The sequence below is a fragment of the Miscanthus floridulus genome, chromosome 15, assembly GCF_019320115.1.
Source record: "Miscanthus floridulus cultivar M001 chromosome 15, ASM1932011v1, whole genome shotgun sequence".
Lineage (NCBI taxonomy): Eukaryota > Viridiplantae > Streptophyta > Magnoliopsida > Poales > Poaceae > Miscanthus > Miscanthus floridulus.
Genome location: NC_089594.1, coordinates 20578629 through 20600931, shown reverse-complemented (window position 1 = coordinate 20600931; position 22303 = coordinate 20578629). Strand labels below are relative to the sequence as shown.

At 43.6% G+C, this 22303-nt stretch overlaps 2 protein-coding genes across 9 annotated transcripts; both read right to left on the bottom strand.

The window, feature by feature from the left end:
• Positions 1-1998: 1998 nt before the first annotated feature.
• Positions 1999-16352, bottom strand: LOC136508376 (F-box/LRR-repeat protein At3g03360-like). Its single transcript, XM_066503040.1, has 6 exons — positions 16236-16352; positions 5916-6255; positions 5217-5314; positions 2881-3705; positions 2627-2776; positions 1999-2532 (listed from the first exon to the last, which is right to left on the bottom strand). The coding sequence occupies exons 2-6, from the start codon at positions 5974-5976 to the stop codon at positions 2161-2163; spliced, it is 1506 nt and encodes a 501-aa protein (XP_066359137.1). The 5' UTR covers positions 5977-6255; positions 16236-16352; the 3' UTR covers positions 1999-2160.
• On the bottom strand, positions 8771-20536 carry LOC136508375 (uncharacterized). Of its 8 annotated transcripts, none has more exons than XM_066503033.1 (14): positions 15581-16237; positions 15147-15221; positions 14872-15050; positions 13620-13659; positions 13310-13535; positions 11902-12236; positions 11602-11682; positions 10992-11130; positions 10670-10874; positions 10269-10397; positions 10109-10158; positions 9932-10029; positions 9566-9853; positions 8771-9480 (listed from the first exon to the last, which is right to left on the bottom strand). In XM_066503033.1, exons 5-14 carry the CDS (start codon positions 13362-13364, stop codon positions 8998-9000), a joined length of 1863 nt encoding a protein of 620 aa, XP_066359130.1. In that variant the 5' UTR covers positions 13365-13535; positions 13620-13659; positions 14872-15050; positions 15147-15221; positions 15581-16237; the 3' UTR covers positions 8771-8997. The 8 variants fall into 8 exon arrangements, 6 of the variants coding, with proteins under 6 accessions (XP_066359130.1, XP_066359133.1, XP_066359134.1 ...); XM_066503036.1 differs by having other exon boundaries at positions 15892-16237; XM_066503037.1 differs by having other exon boundaries at positions 15897-16237.
• Between the last annotated feature and the right edge of the window lie 1767 nt (positions 20537-22303).

The following is a 22303-nucleotide window of genomic DNA, read 5'->3' as shown; positions in this document are numbered from 1 at the left end:
AAATGCAATGGCCCAGGTATGTATTCCACCTCAAATTGAGCAAAGAATGAAGCACTTAGAAAGTTTGATGAAGAACTAATGAGCTCTCAATATGTCAAACACTTGGGTCAACAATCTGATATCCTCTTCTATATTTGCAGAATAAATGAGGATGTCGTCCATGAAAACCAACACTCCTTCTCTCAACAGCTTCTAAAAAATCAAATTCATAATGCCTTGGAATGTTACAGGAGTGATACAGCTTTGATTCGGAAAAATACATTACCAAGGAAATGTGATCTTTGGAAACTAGGAGTCCCTCTTAAGATCAAAATCTTCTTGTGGTATTTAAAAAAGGGGTGACTCTAATAAAAGAAAATTTAGCCAAAGACGCTGGCGGGGTAGTCCCAAGTGTTGTTTTTAATGCTAATGAAACAATTCAGCACCTATTTTTTGATTGACATATGGCACAGATCATTTGGAATACCATTTTCATCACCTTCGACATTCAACCTCCTCTTAGTATATCTAATATGTTTGGATCATGGCATAAAGGGTGTTCCTCCGAGCTAAGAATCCAAATTCTAATAGGTACAACTGCTTTGTGTTGGGCTACTCGGTTGAATGGAAATGATGTGGTTTTTGATAGAGCTACTTCTAATTCCCACATGCATGTAATTTTTAGGGGGGGGGGGGGGGGGGGGGGGGGGGGGGCGCTATTAGATCAGAAAGTTGGTAGTTATTCTTTAAAGCGGAAGAGAGAAATGTTTTGAAGATGGGCTGTAGAAAAATTGAGACTACCGCCATAAAGCTTTTCAGCAGATTTAGCTGGAGGTCGACCAAGCGGATCAATTATTTTTAATGCTTTGCATGTAGCTAGATCAGTTGTGAACACTATTTTGTATACCATTGTATTGCTTTGATAGAAAACGGATCAAGCATAAATAAGATGAACATGACTACAAGATTTTTAGAAGGAGAGCAGTACACTATTTCGCTCATGCTCTATCTGTACCATTGGAAGGGAAAAAAAGGAATGGATTCAATCGCCTACTGTGACCAAGCATGCATTTCATTTCTTCACCGAATCAGCAAGCATCAGCTTCCATATCTGATTTTGAGGACATGACAAGCGCACCACCAGCCATGGCCAGCCCCTCCCTGCCGTTAAGCTGGTCCTCTCCCTCTCCGATGTCCGACGTGCTGCCTACGCCGCATCGTCTTCGTGCACGCCCGAGTCCATCAGCATGGCCCACGCGATGCTATCCGTGATCAGGGCGAAAGGCCTGCTAAGCACGGCAGGGGCGACGTCTTCCCCGGCGACGACATCGATCCCGCTGAGGAGGGCTCCGAGGCGGTGCTGCGGACGACGATCTCGGCGACGCTGGATGGGGCGGTTGGGTTGCCGAGCACCGTGTACGAGGACCACCGGGTCAGCTTCGATCTCGAATATATACAAGAATCCATGCGCATGATCGCTCAATCATGGGGATCAGCGGTATTCATCATATATATGGAGTACTAGCTAGTCTCAGTTTGCATATATAGCATAGTAGGTCTAGTATTCTGAGATCTCTCAGGTTTAACTCTGCAGTAGCTAGCCTGTTCTCAAATCTCCTGCTTCTGCTTGTGCTCAGCAGAGAAATACACAGTAGTACGTAATCTGGGTTGTGAGTTCCACGAGAATCATCTGATAATAGGCTCATATATACAAGTTGAGATGGATATATATCAGTGAACTATTACGTTACATAACAGTGAGCATGAGAGAAGTTGTTTTCATCTCATTAGCAACCTAGTATATATAGAATCCGAGATCTTGCTGTGATAGTAATCCAAAGCAATAGCTAACGATTAAGTATGCAGTTTCATGTAGTATTCTGAGGTCTGGTTGGGGTAGTAATCTGGGTTCGAGTTCTCAAGAATAATCTGATTGGCTGAGCAGAAGTAGATATATGCATAGGTAATCGGTTGTAATGAACAGTACTAAAAATCAAAACGTCTTATATAATTTAGAATAGATGAAGTAGACTTCACTTTACACAAAAAAAAGAAAGAGAGGAAGTAGTAGACTTCACTGGACACACAAAAAAAAAAAAAACCCAACGTCAGCAGCATCTTTGATAGCTTTGATTGGAGAAACGTATGTATGCAATGGACACACGAACAGTCAAAAAATAACTAATGGCATCGTCGGCAAGTCTCAACAACATGAAGCTTTACCATAGCGGGAACTTTAGGCTCAATGTACATCCTGATGGCCAAGAGCCCTCGTTGAGCTTCCTTGAGAACATGAATGGGCAATGGGGAGCACTTGTTACTTTTATCAGCAGGCTCGAAGCACCTAGAAGAACTCTGATAGGTCTCCAATGTAAGGCATTCGAGTGATGTCATGCTCTCAACAATATGGCATGTTAGCTCAACAAGACTCTTTGCTGACGTGAATCCTAGGATCTTCACTGTCTTCATCTTGTGGTGCTGCTGCCCTTGCATCTTCCTCAGACCTGAGGGATCCGTGAATATGGAGACGTGTTCCATTTCATACTGGGACACCTACAACATATAATATGAAAAAGGAAAAAAAAGTAATAGTCATGGTTCTGAAGTGTTTACTACTGTTAGATTAGAAATATGAACGGCAACTTACATCCAAGACCAAAGTTTCCAAGGAAGGGCAACCATCAAAAAAGGAAACAAGAGAAAAATAATCGTAGGCCGGAGGAAAGGTTGCAGCGCAAAGTAAAATAGTAAGGCTTTTGAGGTGGAGATATTTGCTATGCAGCAATGGTGTATTGATCTGCGAAAAAGATGAACAGGTTAGTTATACTCCAAGGTATATGACTGCTGTAAATATATGGAATCAAAATATGAATATTGCTGGTCCAGCCAAGACGAGTATACCTCTCTTCTCGAAGATACAGTGGCAACTTTAAGGTTTGGCATGCTGGACGGAAGTTCAACACAAACGTAATGAACTGCGCCAGAGAAGGACAATCTTAGCTCCTTCATTTGCAATGTTTCTCCGAGTGACAGTTGAATGCGCTTTCCTTCGTAGTCAAAGCCGAAAATATTTGGAGCTTTGCTTTCTATCATTTCCAGCTTGCAACAACCTAAAACCTCTAGGTACCTTAGGCACTGCAGTGTGCAAGGGACCTTCAAGCAACCTATCCCATCACAATACCTGATTCCCAACACCTCCAAGGCAAAAGAATTGGAGAGAAGGCACCCTAACTCGTCCCCAGTAAAACTGACATGATAAAGATGCAGTTTTGTCAGGCTTCTTAAACAACCAAGTTCAGTTGTGGGACGGAAGGAGCAACCAGTAAAGTGTAGGTATCGGATTGAGTCTCCGCTCCCATTAGATAAGAGTGAGCATGGAAAGCTGTATTTTGCTATCATTGGTATTTTAAGTGAAAGTTCTTCGATTCCTGATTTAACAGCAACTTGGAGCCAACTGTCGAGATAACCATTGTAACCTTCACACATCTGAATGTTGAGTTTCTTGACACCAATGCCTGAGTGCCTTTTCAGAATCTGGTCAACTTTGCTACAGAAATCTCTGGCAATATCATCATCTTCATATTCCTTCTTATTCGATCTCAGCGTCCTGGCACTGAAAGTGAGGTTGGGATGGCATCTCCAGGAACGCAGAAAAGCACGAGACACACAGGCAGCTCGAGCAGCAGATCGCATTGGCATTAGGGAATGTATATAACACCAGATGTCCTGCACGCATGTTACAAAAGCATGGAAGAGAAATTCAGCATTAGAAATATAAAGGCAAATGGTTACTCTAGATGGAGGGGAAAAGAACTGAAGAAAACTATGCCACCGTAACCCAGGTTCTATGAACATTGTTGCACAATGAGTTTTCAATGGCTGCTTCAAAAACAAAGTATGCAGCTAGAGCTGATTAGATACTTCGAAATCTATTCATACTTCTTTACTTAAAAAAAATGCATGTATGTATGGGCAGTGAGGTCGATACATGCTTCAAAATCAGTGTAGATTGGAGTTGGACACAACAAACATGCACGTATGGAGTTATGGAAAGGGTATCAAACTACCAATGGAGCATCTTCTTGATATTAAAACAACAGGAGGTCCATGCAATTGTGTTGTATTGATCAACTTCGTCAGCCACAATGCAAGAGACATGATTAAAACCTTAACCACTGAAGTGATAGGATAATAGACTGAACAGGCAGGGGCGGAGGGACAGGGGTGCGCGCCTGGCCCCCCCTAAAGTCATATGATCTTCATTATATATATACCCTAAGTCACTAGAAATTAGATAGAAATTAGCTAAGTATCTTGGTATCATTTGTTGATTGATCTATCAAAATGGCAAATAAAAAATCTATTTATCTAATGGTTAATAGGTTCCTAAATTTAGTCATAACTCTTCTAGTATCTACTGAGAGGGCCTTTAAAGTAATGGAACTTGTCAGATAAATACTAGAAGTAAGATTGTAGATGTTTTTTTGCGTGTATAATTATATATATCTTTGTTTCTCATTTATTTTACTGTTCCATGAATTTTATCGACAATTAGTTGGTTGGTTCTCGGTAGGCCAGCCCCCCCACCCAATATCTGAATCCTGGCTCTGCCCCTGTGAACAGGACAGATAAAAGAGTTCTATCCTACAAGGGTATGCACTATGCAGGTCTAAATCACAAGGAATTGTCTGTAATGGTCCAATGGTGATAACATGGTACACATCACGGGAGACAGTACTAAATGATGCTGCCTTTAGAGACATGTCACGGCAAACCTAAAAGGGAATCATTTTATTAGATCATACTGCCGCCATTCCAAATTATAAGGAGTTTTAGCTTTTTTAGATACATAGCTGAAAGCTATGCACTTAGATATACACTATGTCAGATACATAGTAAAAGCAATGTATCTAAAAAAGCCAAAACATCTTGTAATCCGGAACAGATGGAGTAGATTCTAAGGATTTTATAGATGACATAACGATTACTGGAAAGCAAAATCTATTGATGGTAGGTTGAGAGGCTCCAAGTCCAAGAAATTCCAGCTTTTACACATTGGAGGCCAGAAGAAGGTTCCAGCATTATTATTGTACTTATTTAGGAGCAAACACTAGCTGTTCTTAAAAGTTAATTATGCACAGTTGGGAAAACGCAAGGGTTTGGGAGCCATCGTGACACATGGTTTACTGATATTTCAGTAGCACTAAGCCTACCATTAACAAAATGCCATGGCGTACCTCTGGAAGCCTAGGTATCTGTGCCACACAACCTTGAGAATCAGCTTCTTGCTGGCAGGGTGAGACCTTATTATTATCCCGTGAAGCAACCAACCCATCTGCAGCACAGCATTGGTGATTATGAGTAACTCGACATTTGAGGCGCAAAACAACAAATGCACACAGAGGAATCCTTTTTTGTACTCTTGTCAAACATCTGTTCAATAATAATAGTAACACAGGCAGCTTGTTAAAACAGAGCATGCAGGTTTTTATCTTTTCCCCAGAGCGTGCATAGTAACCTCTCCTCAGGTTTTGTCAGTCTAATGGAAAGGCGGGGGCTGTGGCCCTAATAAAACTCTTAAAAAAAAGGTTTTGTCAATCTGGTCGAAGCCAAAGAAACAATACAGTGCAGGCCATCAGCCACTGCTTTCAATGTCTCCTCCCTCACAAGGAGAGACTCTCATCTCGGATTTTACTTATACAGGTAACAGAAAGTAACGGATTCAATTGAATGTATTACTGTAGTAGCAATACTTTAACAATGAGATACGTATTGTATTCCTCTGGAAATCTCCTTGGCTTAGAATTTTTTTTTTCTGCAAACAGATTCACATCAAAACTACAAGATGGGTGGAGAAAAAGTTTGGATTTTTCTATCAACCAGATTATAATTATATAAGAAGAAAAAAAACAGAGGAAAAGAAGGCGGCGGCTTACAAGTGGTCTGCGCTCGCCGACGAAGGCGGTCAGGCTGCCGCTCCATGGACATGTGGTGCATGGCCGATAAAGACGCACGGAAGAACTATGGTATGCCCAGCGCGTGGAGGATCCGTTGAGAGTGTCCCTTGTCTCAGTAGGGAACAGTACCTATTGTCTTGAAAAAGAAAGGTCAGTGCTACGGTCCCCTATTGACCGGTGCGGATCACGTTCTAGCATCTAATATCCCGGCCCGCCTTAAGGCGGAATCGAATCGATCTCTCCCTCTCTGCCTGCCTTGAACTGAATCCCCTCCAGATCCAGCCTCCGGCGTCTCTCCTCCGGGCTCCGGCCCTCCCTACTGGAGGAGCGTCAATTTGAGGGAGGAGGGGATTGGACTGAGATTTGGGAATCCCACCCAACAAAGAGTCTTGAGGGCGGTCCGATTTTTTTTTTGTACACCTGAAAATAGCTTCAGCGAAGAAGCCCTCCCGGAGCCGGAGCCGGAGCCGTTTTCAACTAGGACGACGAAGCCCCCCAAAACACCTGTGCGCACGCCAAAAGGACAAGTACACTGTACACCCTCCTCAGCAGCACGCGCGATGCCGGGGGCCGGCGCCGGCGAGCTGCCCGGTGGCCTGAGCCCGGCCGGCACGGGAGCGCTGCCCAGCAGCCAAAAATAGGCCGCGAGCTCCACGCCACTCCTAGGCACCGGCTGCGCTACCGCCCGCAGCTACTCCGCTCGTGCGAAGTTGAATAATCATGAATTATCATGATCCAGATTTTGATTTGAGTATCAAACACCTTATGAATTTTTTTTATGCTCCCGTTACGACGCACGAGCATCACCTACTCTCTCGGTCACAAAACAAATGTTGCTATGGTATTTGTGCCAATCAAACTTTTTATAATTTAACTAGATTTATAAAAAAATATTATAACATTTATATCTCCAATTAAATTTATTATAAAAATAAATTCAACGATCTATCTAATGATACTAATTATGTAGTATAAATATTAAAAATGTTTGACTCCTCCCGAAACAAGAACAACACCTACTTTAGGACGGAGTGAGTAGTCATCAATAGCAAAAAGAAGACAAACCTTAGGGATTCGGATTCATCCCCTCTTAAAATCGATCGAGTTTTTTTTTTTTGGCAGGGAGGGGGAACGAAAAAGAAATATCATCTGCTTAAGTGGGAAAAAATATGTAAAAGCAAGAAAAAAGGTGGTCTGGGTATAAAGAATTTGAGAAAAATGAATATTAGTTTGTTATGCAAATGGTGGTGGAAGTTGGAGAATGAGGATGGGTTGTGGCAAGAGATAGTTAGATACAAATACTTAAGAATCAAATCAATTCATACTCTCTTATAAACTGAATGACTCCCCTGTTTGGAGTGATTTACTCAAAGTTAGGGAGGTTTATCTGCTGGGCAGGGGCATTAATATTAAAAATGGTTGTCATACACGGTTTTGGAAAGACAATTGGTTATACCAGCAACCTTTATGTGAAACTGCCCCTATTCTTTTTGCTCTAAGTGATTTTAAGGATGCTATGGTAGATCAGGTTAGAAACAGAGCTATTGCAATCACCTTTAGAAGATATTTACCTAGAGATCTTAGGTTACAATGGGATCAAATTTGGTCTGATGTGTTGGCCTTCAATCTGGTTGATGATTCCCATACAGTTTTGTGGACTTTAGAAAAGAATAATAAATTTTCTGTAAAATCAATGTATAATGCTTTGACAAGGAGTGAAACTGGGATTTATTATAAAATGCTTTGGAAAGGAAAGATTCCAGCAAAGATCAAAATCTTTATGTGGCTATTAATGAATGATGCTATATTGACAAAAGACAATCTCCTTAGAAGAAACTGGCAAGGAGACCCTGCTTGTTACTTCTGTGATGAATCTGAAAACATCTCACATCTGTTCTTTCAATGTCATGTAGCAAAAGCAATTTGGGCAATTGTGGCTAAATGTTTTGAAGCTGATAACATTCCTAAGAACCTAGAACAAAGCTGGAGATGGTGCAACAGATGGTTGCCTTTTGGTAGGAAGTATCATGTTTTAGGTGTTTCAGCTATCTGCTGGGCAATTTAGAAATCCCGTAATAAAGCTTGTTTTGACAAAATTTTCATAAAGAGTCCCTTGGATATTATCTGTCATATCTGTGCGCTTATGAAATACTAGGCAGGTCTCTATGCTGAGCCGGACAGGGAGCAGCTGATTGAAGGGGTCAACACGATGTTGCGTGTGGCAAACAGAATCCTGAAGCGTCAGAAGGAAGACCAGGAAGCTGCAGGGCGACCCCTCGGCGGTGATCTGGATGAACAAGATGATGCTCCAGCATAGGAGGCTCCATCTGATGAAATGCTAACTCATGGAGATTGCAAATGACTCGCTGCCATTTTGGGCTTCGTGCCATGTTCTGTGCCTGTTTTACTGTTAAAACCAGAATCTGACTTAAGTTCACAAACCTGTAAGGTGTGATGTTTTGTTGGTCAGTGCTGATCGTAGGTTATCAGTGCTGCTGGTTACCCTTGGCTCTGAGCCAGAGTCCTTAGGTGCCCTTTAGTCAGGTCAATGTGGAAAACGTTCTCCCTGACTTCTTTCTGTTGTCCCTTAAACTCTGTATTTCCGTTATGAAAGTAATGGGAATGGGAAGGTTTCTCGGTTGGAAAAAAAGAAAAAAATCAATCGAGTTGAGCACAGATCTCAAAGAAAGGCACAGCACCATACACACACACACTCTGGATGCGCACTTTCAGCAATACGTGCAATATACTTGCTGAACAAATTTATCTGTCCTGTTCCTGTCTATCGGATGGTAGGAAATAGGAATACAAGTGCTTTGCATGCTATGGGAGTATGTCTGTATACGGTATACCATGAATAAGTTCAAACGGACCTACAATCTGATCCAAAAACCCTGCCACAGTCCAGGAACCAACAATTTACCGTAGAACCTTCTCCAGACACCTCTGAACCTTCTCCCGAAGCACTTTGAACAGCATAACTCTGTACAGTCGGCAACAGCCAGTCTACCATTACAGGAGGATATATCTCGCTATCTCCGGCCAACACCAAAAGCTACTTTCACTCGTCTTTCATGGTCATCTCATGCCTCCTTTTCTGCGCAACCTCGACAAGCAGAGTCAGCAGGGCTTCGCATACTTGCGACGTGTCCGCCTGATCCCTAGGCTCTTCTTTCAACGATGAATACACCATCCACGCATGGTCTAGCTTCCGCTCCGGCCGGACCACCACTGACCCAGGAACCTCTGCGTCCTTCCTCGTCACGAGACCGTCGCTCTTCTCGCCATACCTTGCCACCAGCAGTTGCGAGCATGCTGCCATCGCGGCTGAAAGCGGCATTACAACTGGGATCCTGGTGGAATTGCCGTCGGCAGCAATCGGGAGCTCCAGGTGTGCAACGTGAGAGAGCGCTGTGAGCACACTGGGAGTGATGCTTGCCTCTGTGTGGAACGAAACGATTGGAACATCCTGAGGCAACGGGTGCTGTCGCAGGAATTCTTTCCGCCTTTCGTAAGTCAGATCTTCTAGAGCCTGCAGATCACCCTGAAGACAAGGCAATGAAGAGAGTGAAGAACACAGTCATTCAATAGGCAAGCTGGTTAGTGGCTGGAATGATCCAGGCAAATACCTTAAGGACCTTGGATATCAAGATCTCCATGATCTTACGCAGACTGACATAGTCACCAAGCTGCCCCTCTCGCAGGATATCAGAAGCAACTGGGCTTCCTCCATATGGACTTTGGGCTAATGCTAAACCTGCGACTTTGTCTTTGAGTTGTGGCCAGTAGAGGGAGAGGGCTGCAGCCGCATCAACACCGCCCTTGCTGTGACCAAGAAGTAGCACACGTTTCCTTGATCCCCAGTATATTTCTTCTATGTATTCCTTTATCTCTCGTGCATTTTTACTCACTGAAGACTGCACAGTGGTTTTTTAGTGTACTGCTCTGTGAAATTAAGTGTCATGAGCAAAGTACAGGTTAATGTATGGTAGTACCTCACTATGAATTTTGGCAATATGGCAAGCTAGACCCATCTTGGAGAAATATGCCTTTGTCTTGACAAAGTAAAGCGGTCCATGGTTACTAAACAAACCTATAAACAGCCAGAAATATAATGTTATCATAAAAAGTTGGAAACTGATAGCTCATAATAGGAGAGGTAGCCGACTAACCTGGAACCAACAAGTAAACCACTGAATCAGGTAGCTTGTGCTCATTTTTTCTGAAGAGAAATGAAATGGTCCATATGAGATAAAGCTCATATTAAATCCACCATTAAAAGCATGTTTAGATATCATCAGCATCGAGTTCGAGTTTGGTACTTCTGCTGACCTCACAGAGTCCAAAATCTCCAAGAATCTGGCTGTCCCATCCTCAGTTGTAGGCAAGCTTTGATCCCGCCGGAGCCAGCCAATATCATCTGCTGAACCACGGACCGTTTTCCGAGCACGCTCAACAAGGCTTCACAAGATATCAGGGACATCTTAGGGGACGCTACTATATCCACTAGAGTTTGATTTATACCATCCAAATTTGATAAAAAAAAAATAATTGCATCAAAATGGCATACAATTTCAACTCACAACATACAGTTTTACTTTTTAGTACGAGAAAGATAGACCCACTGTGTATCAAATTCTAAGAAAGGTGCTGCACTGAGAGACAGTGTGTCAAATTCTAATAGGATTTGCATGATAGGAGAAAAACATAAAGATGCCAGAGCAATCTTGTACCCTTGGAACAGTGAAGCTCCATTCTGAAAAACATGCGAAGGCACCATTTGTCCAGTGTTTTCTTGAGAGGGGCTTCCACCACAATCTGCCTGACCAAGGGATGAATCGGTGCCAGCAGGCTCTACTGAAGAAGTCTGAACAGAAAGCCTGCCAGAGGCCGATGTAGGTGGCAGTGTTACTAATTCTTGGCCCTCCTCAGATAGACCTGCATTAAGATGGTAAACATGACCTAGCAGTTAAAATGGAATTATCATAAGAGTTGACATCTCTTACATAATTGACATGAGGGAATTATTTTCCCAGAGTAATTAAAAGAACTAACCCACATAACCAGGTACAGGGAGGCATTGGGTGAGGAATGAAGCTGTCTGGGCAAGATAAGATGCAGCTTGGTTTAAAGCTGGTACGGAGAGGAATAGTTGTGAATCTTCAACCCTGTCGGCTGAGTAACTATCATCAACCTGTATTAATCAAACAGCAGTTAAAGAAAATAAATAAATTAGCCAAAGAGACTAAAGTACAGTTACAATTTTTTTGCCTATATTGTACCTTTACATACAAAATCATTCAATGAGATTTAGTTATGCTTTCTTGTTATCTGATTATGTACATGTTTCAAGCATCAAAGGAATCACTAATATAAGTGGTGCGCGATATTATAAGAATCATACCAACAAAGCCTTTAAATTTCAACTTCCAAAATTTGGTATTCGTAGAACAGCGGTGCCAAGGACAACTAGTAGACATAGTCCGTGTACTAATGTCTACGTGATGCAATAATCGAGTATACTTGAGAAAAGAGGGTCTTGGTTGATTGGTTCATCATAGCATGACAGGAAAAGGACTATCATATAGTAAATACAAATCCATGCAAGTCGAACAAAGTTATGGCATAGAATAACAAAACGGAAAATTTTGGAAAGTGCACACACCGCAGAAGATGTAGATGGCTCCCCCTGCGTTGGAGGCGATTCCCTCATGACTGGTGTGGTTATCCAGAGAAGAGAGATCTGCTAGCAATGCTCCCATTTTTCCAGGGGCGGACCCAGTAATTTTTGCAAAGCAATCGAAGTTAGTAGGCATAATACATGCATATACACCTGTAATTAGATTCAGACCCGATTACGAATAGTATGTTAGGGTTTGGGCGCACGGTTTTACCCACGAATTACGTTAAGGTTTGGGCGCACGGCTTCGCACAGCAGGAAGGGAGGACCAAGGGGAGGCAATACCTGGTGTCCTGGTGGTGCTCGTCGCCGGCCAAAGTGGCGAGTGGCGAAGTAGGACAGCAGCGACTGTCGCGGGGACACCGGGGCTGCAGAGGGCGGACGCCGCGCCGGAGCTGGTCGCGAGCACGCTGGGCCCCAGGTGGTTGCTCGACCGAGCGCAGTCTCCTCTCCGGGCTGCGGCGCCGAAACCTTGAGACGCCGGGTCGGGTGGGGTGGGGTGGGGTGAGCGACAGAGGCCGTAGTAAGGCGTGAGGCTGGGAGCAGGTACGGCGCCTGGGAGCAGAGGCGATGCGGCGCGGGTCTGAGACTCTCAGTTATAGCAGCTGAGTGCCCGTGCGCTGCAACCATATGATATTTAGTTGATTGATGCTATATGAATTGTTTCGATAAAAAACAATTCATTCGAATTTGTGGTGATTCTTTCACTAATGTCTTCCTCAAAAGTATATCTTTTAACATCAACCGAATCAATTTGTTCGTGTAAAGACAGGAAAGACACTGCCCTTTGAATTTAGTGCATGTATAACTTTGTTGTTATCAAATACAAAGATACTCCAACACGACTGTACATGTAAATCGAGAAGTTTTACATGTAAACTTGGTCATGGTAGCCATGTACAAAGGTAATACGATGTGACCAAGTAACAAGGGTGACTAAATAAAGTCACACAAAAAAAGGGGTGACTAAATAAATAGCACTTTGCAATTACTTCGTCTTGAGTTGGCATGTGGCTGCCGAAGAAGGTTCCTTTCAGGTCCCCTCGTTCAGGAGCTTCATTGTATAAGGGAGCGTTTGGTTTACGTCCAAAGGATGCCACGCTGTGCCGCAACTTCAGCGCCACAGTTGCGGCATGCGTTTGGTTCACTGCCCCATTTGCAGCATGCCGCAGCCCTGCCGTGGTCTTCTAGTGCATTTTGTGTGCAAAAACGTGCCGGAGGTGCGGCGGCCGATTTCAGCGCCGCAGTTATGGCGCAGCCAAAGGTTCAGAATTCAGCATCATTACGAGTTGTGACACACCCATCAACACAACACTCCCCTAGCTCTGTATTAAGAGCAAAGCAAATAATAGCAAGAAAGCGCATGACACATGTTTATTTATGTCTTACATCACCCATTTGTTGTTGCTTAATACTTATGCTATCCAAACTGACACGCCAGATGACTTGAGTTGCAATGTAGAAACTGGATTTTTTTTTTAGAAGACCAGCAGTCCCTACTGCCTAATGCCATGCTAATTTCACCTTGATGCAAACTTTGAGCAACCCGTAATGTTTGCATTTGAGTAAAGTTTAGCACCTCAACGCATTCATCCTTGATCAGAATAGGCTATAGGCAGAGAGAGGTACAATTATAGAAGAACACATGATATTGGAACCAAACGAAATCAGAGATATTAAAATAGGGAATCACCATGAAGGGTGCTAAAAAGGCCGCAGACACTGAACTCTAGAGACCATTTGTCCATGGCATATGTGCATGGTCATCCATATAAACGAAGAAGGTTATCCCTGCACGTACTTGTCCAAAGTGCAGGGTTCAGTTCCTTGCTGATATCAGAAGCTGCAAAGCTAGTTTATGCATGCACATGTTTCCAAGATAATTCCATAGTTCCCCATGTGTTCAGCCAAAACATTCTCTGAAAAAAATTGTGTTGCAGTTTGAGAAATGAGATTGCAAAAGGAAAATATGGCCATAAGAATAGCTTGCAGGTTCATTTCACATTTAAAATTGTTTGCTTGTTCATCTGTGTATCGTTCTGCCTGAAACAAAGAAGCATTGTAAAAGCCATGTGAACAAAACATATAATGGAGAAATTCACCAAAACTTAAAAACGAAGTGAACAACAGCAGCAGCTAGCATGATGATGCAGAGTGTGACTATGCGGTTACTTTCAGAGATTAAATTAGAGATATTTTATGACTTAATAAACCTAGACATCTAGTGGCATACCAAATTTCTGAAATATCAGATTGCAAATCCAAATATTTTTCAGTTTCACGATTTCTCCCGTTCATGGGCCCATGAGAAATTGGTTCTAAGCACCAACATGGTTGACTATATTTTTTTCTCAAATATTTGAATCAGTGCATTCTACCTGAAATTTTGAAGCCTGAACTTGCACATTGGTTCGAACTGTTAAACTCTGAACCCCAATGCTTAGAACTCTAAAACCCTGAACTCTTAACCTGCCTATCTCCCTGCACATGACTACTGTTCTTGGGCCAACAATGGGGGCATCTCTGAATTCAGATTCATGATTTGCAGCAAGATCCAAAAGAAGAAACTACAATACTTTGATAGAAACACAAATTTTGTCTTTCTTCTACACTACAATGATTTGTCGTTAAAGAATATTGCAAGCACTGGTCATACAAATGCAGATATACAAACATACTATTGCACTTGACTCCTTGTAAACTCCAATGTTGTTCATGTCAACAAAAAAATATTCAGTCCAATAAGAAATAATATGATGGACTGGTTTCCTTAATATATACCTATTGTTGTTATCTTCAGCATAAGAGAGGACATCTAGAAGGCTGGAAGAAATAGAAATATGGACATGTGTCATAGATAAACAGTAGCAAATGCAATTGCTCCCGCTTGCAGAAATTGAATTTCCCCTGCCTAAGTTTTTGTTCATGTCCACTTGTCTAATCCTTTGTAATGCGAAATTAAGGGGGATTTCAGCAAACACTCCCATCCAGTACTACATAAGCTTCCCTCCCCCCCCCCCCCCCCCCCCCCCCCCCCCCCTAAGCTATCATATGCAACCATCTGTGGTTCAAAATTGACAGGTACCTTAATTCTACTAGATTTCGGCAGATATAGCCAAATCACGCCAAGTATTGCATTTAGTTTGCAATCATGTGCACACTCTAGAAATTCAAAGAGATACATATGCTACATAATAAGGAGCACATCATGTAATTCATCCAAATGATAACTCACGACTCAGAACAACTTCTCACCTGGATAGTGTGCACACGGACAGGCGGGTTTTGAACAGACCATGCTGATCGTCATGGAAGTGCGGGTGCTGTAGTGACTGGAACCGAGTGGCAGGCTGAAACAGCGGCGCTGGGGTGAGGGGTTCCAAGGACGCCTCCTATCTGGCACCAGCACCACGAGTGAGAGGAACCGCTCCTTGCTGCAGATGGACGCAACAACAAACACCAATCATACATGCTGAGTAGATCATATGTTATTTAATAAAACAATAGCAACATAATTGTCAGGTACTTACATCATGTTTGAGAGAGGATAAAGGCAACCAGAGATGCTCCCTTGAGCACATGCACAAGATTCTTTATTTGCTATTCTATAAGACAAGCGATATAAAAATGGCATGTGTTAGGCATTTCATCAAATGCAAAGAAGACATAGGACCTTGAGTCCTGGATGAACAAATAATTAAACAATTTACATATTCACAAATCATAATGTGTAGAAAACATGGTCTGTTTCTATGGACAAATAATTAAACTGTAGACACTATTGAGATGCCAGAACTAATTCAGTACATAGTTTAGCTGGAGGTACGGGTACAAATCATTATGTCAATCATGACCAGAAATCTACAAAAGGATTCTTGATAAATACACGTTATCTATTTTCTTTAAGGGACTGTTTGCAAATTGTAATAAAGTAATAAAGCATTAAATAGTATTTCTTCATCACCAATATGCGGAGAGCCCTTCCATCGACCACTGGTAGATTTGTAGATTTCACAACTTCAAATCACAATTATCCTATGCCGGCATGCATCCACAGGACCTTCGTTGAAGTGTTTCAAACAAATAGGAGAGCCCTTCTGTCAAACACTCCTGGTCTGCGTACAGACTCTGAGAGACGCTTGGAATGAAAGCACACACTAACTCGATTCATCAAGAGTCGCATAGGCTAAGACTGGCAATAGGAACCAGTGATACAATTCAACAAACAGGTGGTGGGCATAGTATACGAGACTTAATTGGAACAGAGCACGCAACCTTACAAGGCGAGCGCGAGGTCGTGGAAGTCCCTGGTTCGCGCGCTCAATTTCGAGTCGGAGATGGCGGCGGCGCCGATGGACCTCGCCCGTGCTCGTGCTCCGTTTGTGCCTGCCTCCGGATCTTCTGCTGTGGCGGGAGCCGGGAGGTGACCAACGGGTGAGGTCTTTGCCGCTGTTCCGCAGAGACACCGGCCAGCGAGTCATCGGTGAGACGCCCACTTCCTTCTCCGTGGACGGCGAGCACACGGTGGCTTTCGGAGCACGCACGAAGAGGGTGGATGGAGGCCGTGGCCGGTGGATGGCGGAGTTCGGGATCTGAGGGTTGGTGAATGGGAGACTCACCTTAGGATGCAGAGAGGAGCTATGGCCGAGCAGGCTCCAGCTGCGGTTGTGCGGGCGGGAGGGAAGGAGCGCGATAACAAGGCCGCGGGGCGTGCTGGGCGTCGTGCGCGGGCGGCGGTTCCGGTAGAGAGAGCGTGGCAGGGCGAAGCGCGCGGGGTTGGCGTGTTTAGCGGGGACACATGAACAGTTCAAAATAACTAATGGCATCGTCGGCAAGTCTCAACAACATGTAGCTTTACCATAGCAGGAACTTTAGGCTCAATGTACATCCTGATGGCCAAGAGCCCTCGTTGAGCTTCCTTGAGAACATGAATGGGCAATGGGGAGCACTTGTTACTTTTATCAGCAGGCTCGAAGCACCTAGAAGAACTCTGATAGGTCTCCAATGTAAGGCATTCGAGTGATGTCATGCTCTCAACAATATGGCATGTTAGCTCAACAAGACTCTTTGCTGACGTGAATCCTAGGATCTTCACTGTCTTCATCTTGTGGTGCTGCTGTCCTTGCATCTTCCTCAGACCTGAGGGATCCGTGAATATGGAGACGTGTTCCATTTCATACTGGGACACCTACAACATATAATATGAAAAAGGAAAAAAGTTATAGTCATGGTTCTGAAGTGTTTACTACTGTTAGATTAGAAATATGAACGGCAACTTACATCCAAGACCAAAGTTTCCAAGGAAGGGCAACCATCAAAAAAGGAAACAAGAGAAAAATAATCGTAGGCCGGAGGAAAGGTTGCAGCGCAAAGAAAAATAGTAAGGCTTTTGAGGTGGAGATATTTGCTATGCAGCAATGGTGTATTGATCTGCGAAAAAGATGAACAGGTTAGTTATACTCCAAGGTATATGACTGCTGTAAATATATGGAATCAAAATATGAATATTGCTGGTCCAGCCAAGACGAGTATACCTCTCTTCTCGAAGATATAGTGGCAACTTTAAGGTTTGGCATGCTGGACGGAAGTTCAACACAAACGTAATGAACTGCGCCAGAGAAGGACAATCTTAGCTCCTTCATTTGCAATGTTTCTCCAAGTGACAGTTGAATGCGCTTTCCTTCGTAGTCAAAGCTGAAAATATTTGGAGCTTTGCTTTCTATCATTTCCAGCTTGCAACAACCTAAAACCTCTAGGTACCTTAGGCGCTGCAGCGTGCAAGGGACCTTCAAGCAACCTATCCCATCACAATACCTGATTCCCAACACCTCCAAGGCAAAAGAATTGGAGAGAAGGCACCCTAACTCGTCCCCAGTAAAACTGACATGATAAAGATGCAGTTTTGTCAGGCTTCTTAAACAACCAAGTTCAGTTGTGGGACGGAAGGAGCAACCAGTAAAGTGTAGGTATCGGATTGAGTCTCCACTCCCATTAGATAAGAGTGAGCATGGAAAGCTGTATTTTGCTATCATTGGTATTTTAAGTGAAAGTTCTTCGATTCCTGATTTAACAGCAACTTGGAGCCAACTGTCGAGATAACCATTGTAACCTTCACACATCTGAATGTTGAGTTTCTTGACACCAATGCCTGAGTGCCTTTTCAGAATCTGGTCAACTTTGCTACAGAAATCTCTGGCAATATCATCATCTTCATATTCCTTCTTATTCGATCTCAGCGTCCTGGCACTGAAAGTGAGGTTGGGATGGCATCTCCAGGAACGCAGAAAAGCATGAGACACACAGGCAGCTCGAGCAGCAGATCGCATTGGCATTAGGGAATGTATATAACACCAGATGTCCTGCACGCATGTTACAAAAGCATGGAAGAGAAATTCAGCATTAGAAATATAAAGGCAAATGGTTACTCTAGATAGAGGGGAAAAGAACTGAAGAAAACTATGCCACCGTAACCCAGGTTCTATGCACATTGATGCACAATGAGTTTTCAATGGCTGCTTCAAAAACAAAGTATGCAGCTAGAGCTGATTAGATACTTCGAAATCTATTCATACTTCTTTACTTAAAAAAAATATGCATGTATGTATGGACAGTGAGGTCGATACATGCTTCAAAATCAGTGTATATTGGAGTTGGACACAATAAACATGCACGTATGGAGTTATGGAAAGGGTATCAAACTACCAATGGAGCATCTTCTTGATATTAAAACAACCGGAGGTCCATGGAATTGTGTTGTATTGATCAACTTCGTCAGCCACAATGCAAGAGACATGATTAAAACCTTAACCACTGAAGTGATAGGATGATAGACTGAACAGGCAGGGGCGGAGGGACAGCCCCCCCCCCCCCCCCCCCCCCCCCCCCCTAAAGTCATATGATCTTCATTATATATACCCTAAGTCACTAGAAATTAGCTAAGTATCTTGGTATCATTTGTTGATTGATTTAGCAAAATGGCAAATAAAAAATCTATTTATCTAATGGTTAATAGGTTCCTAAATTTAGTCATAACTCTTCTAGTATGTACTGAGAGGGCCTTTAAAGTAATGGAACTTGTCAGATAAATACTAGAAGTAAGATTGTAGATGGTTTTTTGCGTGTATAATTATATATATCTTTGTTTCTCATTTATTTTACTGTTCCATGAATTTTATCGACAATTAGTTGGTTGGTTCTCGGTAGGGCAGCCCCCCCACCCAATATCTGAATCCTGGCTCTGCCCCTGTGAACAGGACAGATAAAAGAGTTCTATCCTACAAGGGTATGCACTATGCAGGTCTAAATCACAAGGAATTGTCCGTAATGGTCCAATGGTGATAACATGGTACACATCAAGGGCGACAGTACTAAATGATGCTGCCTTTAGATACATAAACCTAAAAGGGAATCATTTTATTAGATCATACTGCCGCCATTCCCAATTATAAGGCGTTTTAGCTTTTTTAGATACATAGCTTTCGCTATGCACTTAGATATACACTATGTCAGATACATAGTAAAAGCAATGTATCTAAAAAAGCCAAAACATCTTGTAATCCGGAACAGATGGAGTAGATTCTAAGGATTTTATAGATGACATAACGATTACTGGAAAGTAAAATCTATTGATGGTAGGTTGAGAGGCTCCAAGTCCAAGAAATTCCAGCTTTTACACATTGGAGGCCAGAAGAAGGTTTCAGCATTATTATTGTACTTATTTAGGAGCAAACACTAGCTGTTCTTAAAAGTTAATTATGCACAGTTGGGAAAACGCAAGGGTTTGGGAGCCATCGTGACACATGGTTTACTGATATTTCAGTAGCACTAAGCTTACCATTAACAAAATGCCATGGCGTACCTCTGGAAGCCTAGGTATCTGTGCCTCACCACCTTGATAATCAGCTTCTTGCTGGCAGGGTGAGACCTTATTATTATCCCGTGAAGCAACCAACCCATCTGCAGCACAGCATTGGTGATTATGAGTAACTCGGACATTTGAGGCGCAAAACAACAAATGCACAGAGAGGAATCCTTTTTTGTACTCTTGTCAAACATGTGTTGAATAATAATAGTAACACAGACAGCTTGTAAAAACAGAGCATGCAGGTTTTTATCTTTTCCCCAGAGCGTGCATAGTAACCTCTCCTCAGGTTTTGTCAATCTAATGGAAAGGCGGGGGCTGTGGCCCTAATAAAACTCTTAAAAAAAGGTTTAATAAAACTCTTAAAAAAAGGGTTTTGTCAATCTGGTCGAAGCCAAAGAAACAATACAGTGCAGGCCATCAGCTACTGCTTTCAATGTCTCCTCCCTCACAAGGAGAGGCTCTCATCTCGGATATTACTTATACAGGTAAGAGAAAGTAACGGATTCAATTGAATGTATTACTGTAGTAGCAATACTTTAACAATGAGATACGTATTGTATTCCTCTGGAAATCTCCTTGGCTTAGAATATTTTTTTTCTGCAAACAGATTCACATTAAAACTACAAGATGGGTGGAGAAAAAGTTTGGATTTTTCTATCAACCAGATTATAATTATATAAGAAGAAAAAAAAAACAGAGGAAAAGAAGGCGGCGGCTTACAAGTGGTCTGCGCTCGCCGACGAAGGCGGTCCGGCTGCCGCTCCATGGATATATAATCTATATATCCCGGCCCGCCTTAAGGCGGAATCGAATCGATCTCTCCCTCTCTGCCTGCCTTGAACTGAATCCCCTCCAGATCCAGCCTCCGGCGTCTCCCCTCCGGGCTCCGGCCTCGCTACTGGAGGAGCGTCAATTTGATGGAGGGGATTGGACTGAGATTTGGGAATCCCACCCAACACAAAGTCTTGAGTTGGTGAATGGGAGACTCGCCTGAGGATGCAGAGAGGAGCTATAGCCGAGCAGGCTCCAGCTGCGGTTGTGCGGGTAAGGCTTACGAAAAACTCGAACCGCTCGGCTGGTGGCTGCCTCGACTCGCTGGTTAAGAGGGTGTTTGGTTGAGCTGTGGCTGTTGGCAAAAGCTGCTGTGGGCTGTGAGCTGTGAGAAAGCTGCTGTGGCTGTGAGCTGTAGAAAAGCTGAAAGCTGTTTGGTTAAACAAGTATAAAATATATCTTCTATCTTTATCTCTCTTAAAACAACTATGGAAGAGCTTTTTATTCCACCAATTTCGAAAAGCAGAAAGCCAAAAGTTAAAAGCAGGGTCAAACCAGCTTTCAAAAATGAACTACGGAAAAGCAGCTGCTTCTGAAAAAACAGCATCCAAAAGCAGCCCCTTTGGTTGAGCTTTTGGCTTTTGGGGCCAAAAGCCAAAGCCAAAAGCTCAACCAAACACCCCCTAAGATAACGAGCCGAGCTGAGCAAGATTTTAGCTCGTTAGCTATAACGAGCTAACTCGAGTTAGCTCGTGAGCCGCTCGCGAGCTAAACGAGCCAAACTTTTAGAAAAAAAAGTATCATTTAAGATTGTTAGATGCATGAATACTATAGTATTTTATTATACTTATATATATATATTAGCGTATATTAATTTTTTTATTCGATTTAAGGTTGTTAGATGCATTTCTTTTGTATTATTATTATTATTCTCAAACTCTAGATAAATGCAAATATTATATTTTTTGTATTTTTTATATCTGGCTCGCGAGCTTAACGAGCCAGTTCGAGCTTTTAACGAGCCGAGCCGAGCTGGCTTTCTGGCTCGTTAGGATAACGAGCCAGAACGAGCCGAGCCGAAACGAGCCGAGCCGGCTCGTTATCCAGCCTTATGTGCAGACGGGAGGGAAGGCCGCGGGGCGTGCTGGGCGTCGTGCGCGGGCGGCGGTTCCGCGGACGCTCGCTACACAGGGAGCGGGGCGGGAGTCGTTGCGGCAGTTCCGGTAGAGAGAGCGTGGCGGGGCTGGCGTGTTTAGCGGGGGCGATTAACGCGGATTAGCGAGGCGAAAACGATTTCATCCGGGTCTTTTTAGTTGCAAGAAGATATATACCTAGGGTTTTAGATGGCCTCCCAGTGGGGCCCAATTATTTCGCGACCCAAGGGTAATCCGCGGATGAAATTGAGAATCCACACCAAACCCATAAATTTTCAGATATCTGAATAAAAAAACTGTGGGTGCAAAACTATCCTCGCAACCAGGACCGTAGGACCTGAAACCCGCGGATACCCACTCCGAACCCGCCCCCGCTGCCATTGTTAGAGATGACACCTCTCCATTTGCCAACTTTAGACGGACACCTACAGAATTGCCCTTCAAAACAGTGAACCGCCTACATTTTTGGCACTTTCGCTGACGTGGCATGCCACGGGTGCATGCCAGCGCGGCAGCGTCTCTGGAAACCCCTACCGGACACGCGAAATGACCTATATTACCCCTGATGCTTCTTTCCCTCCACTTGTTTGACGCGTGGGCCCCACATGTCAGCTTCTTCTCCCACCTCCATCCATCACCGTGTAGCGAGGGGAGGGCGGAGCTCGTGCGGAGTCCTGGCCATGTCGAACTCCATGGGGCCGAAGAGGTGCTCCTGCTTGGAATCGGAGGGAGTTGGCCCGCTGCTAAGGGTGCACAGCAGTGGCGTGGGAGCTGTAGCAGCACAGAGGGTGAGGAGAAGTCAATTGCGGCGCCCTCGAACAGCAGCACCCGCAGGAGACAGCCGCGCTTGCCGAAGCCAGGGTCGCGCCCACCAGAGCCGAGGAAGGGGCTGCGGCCA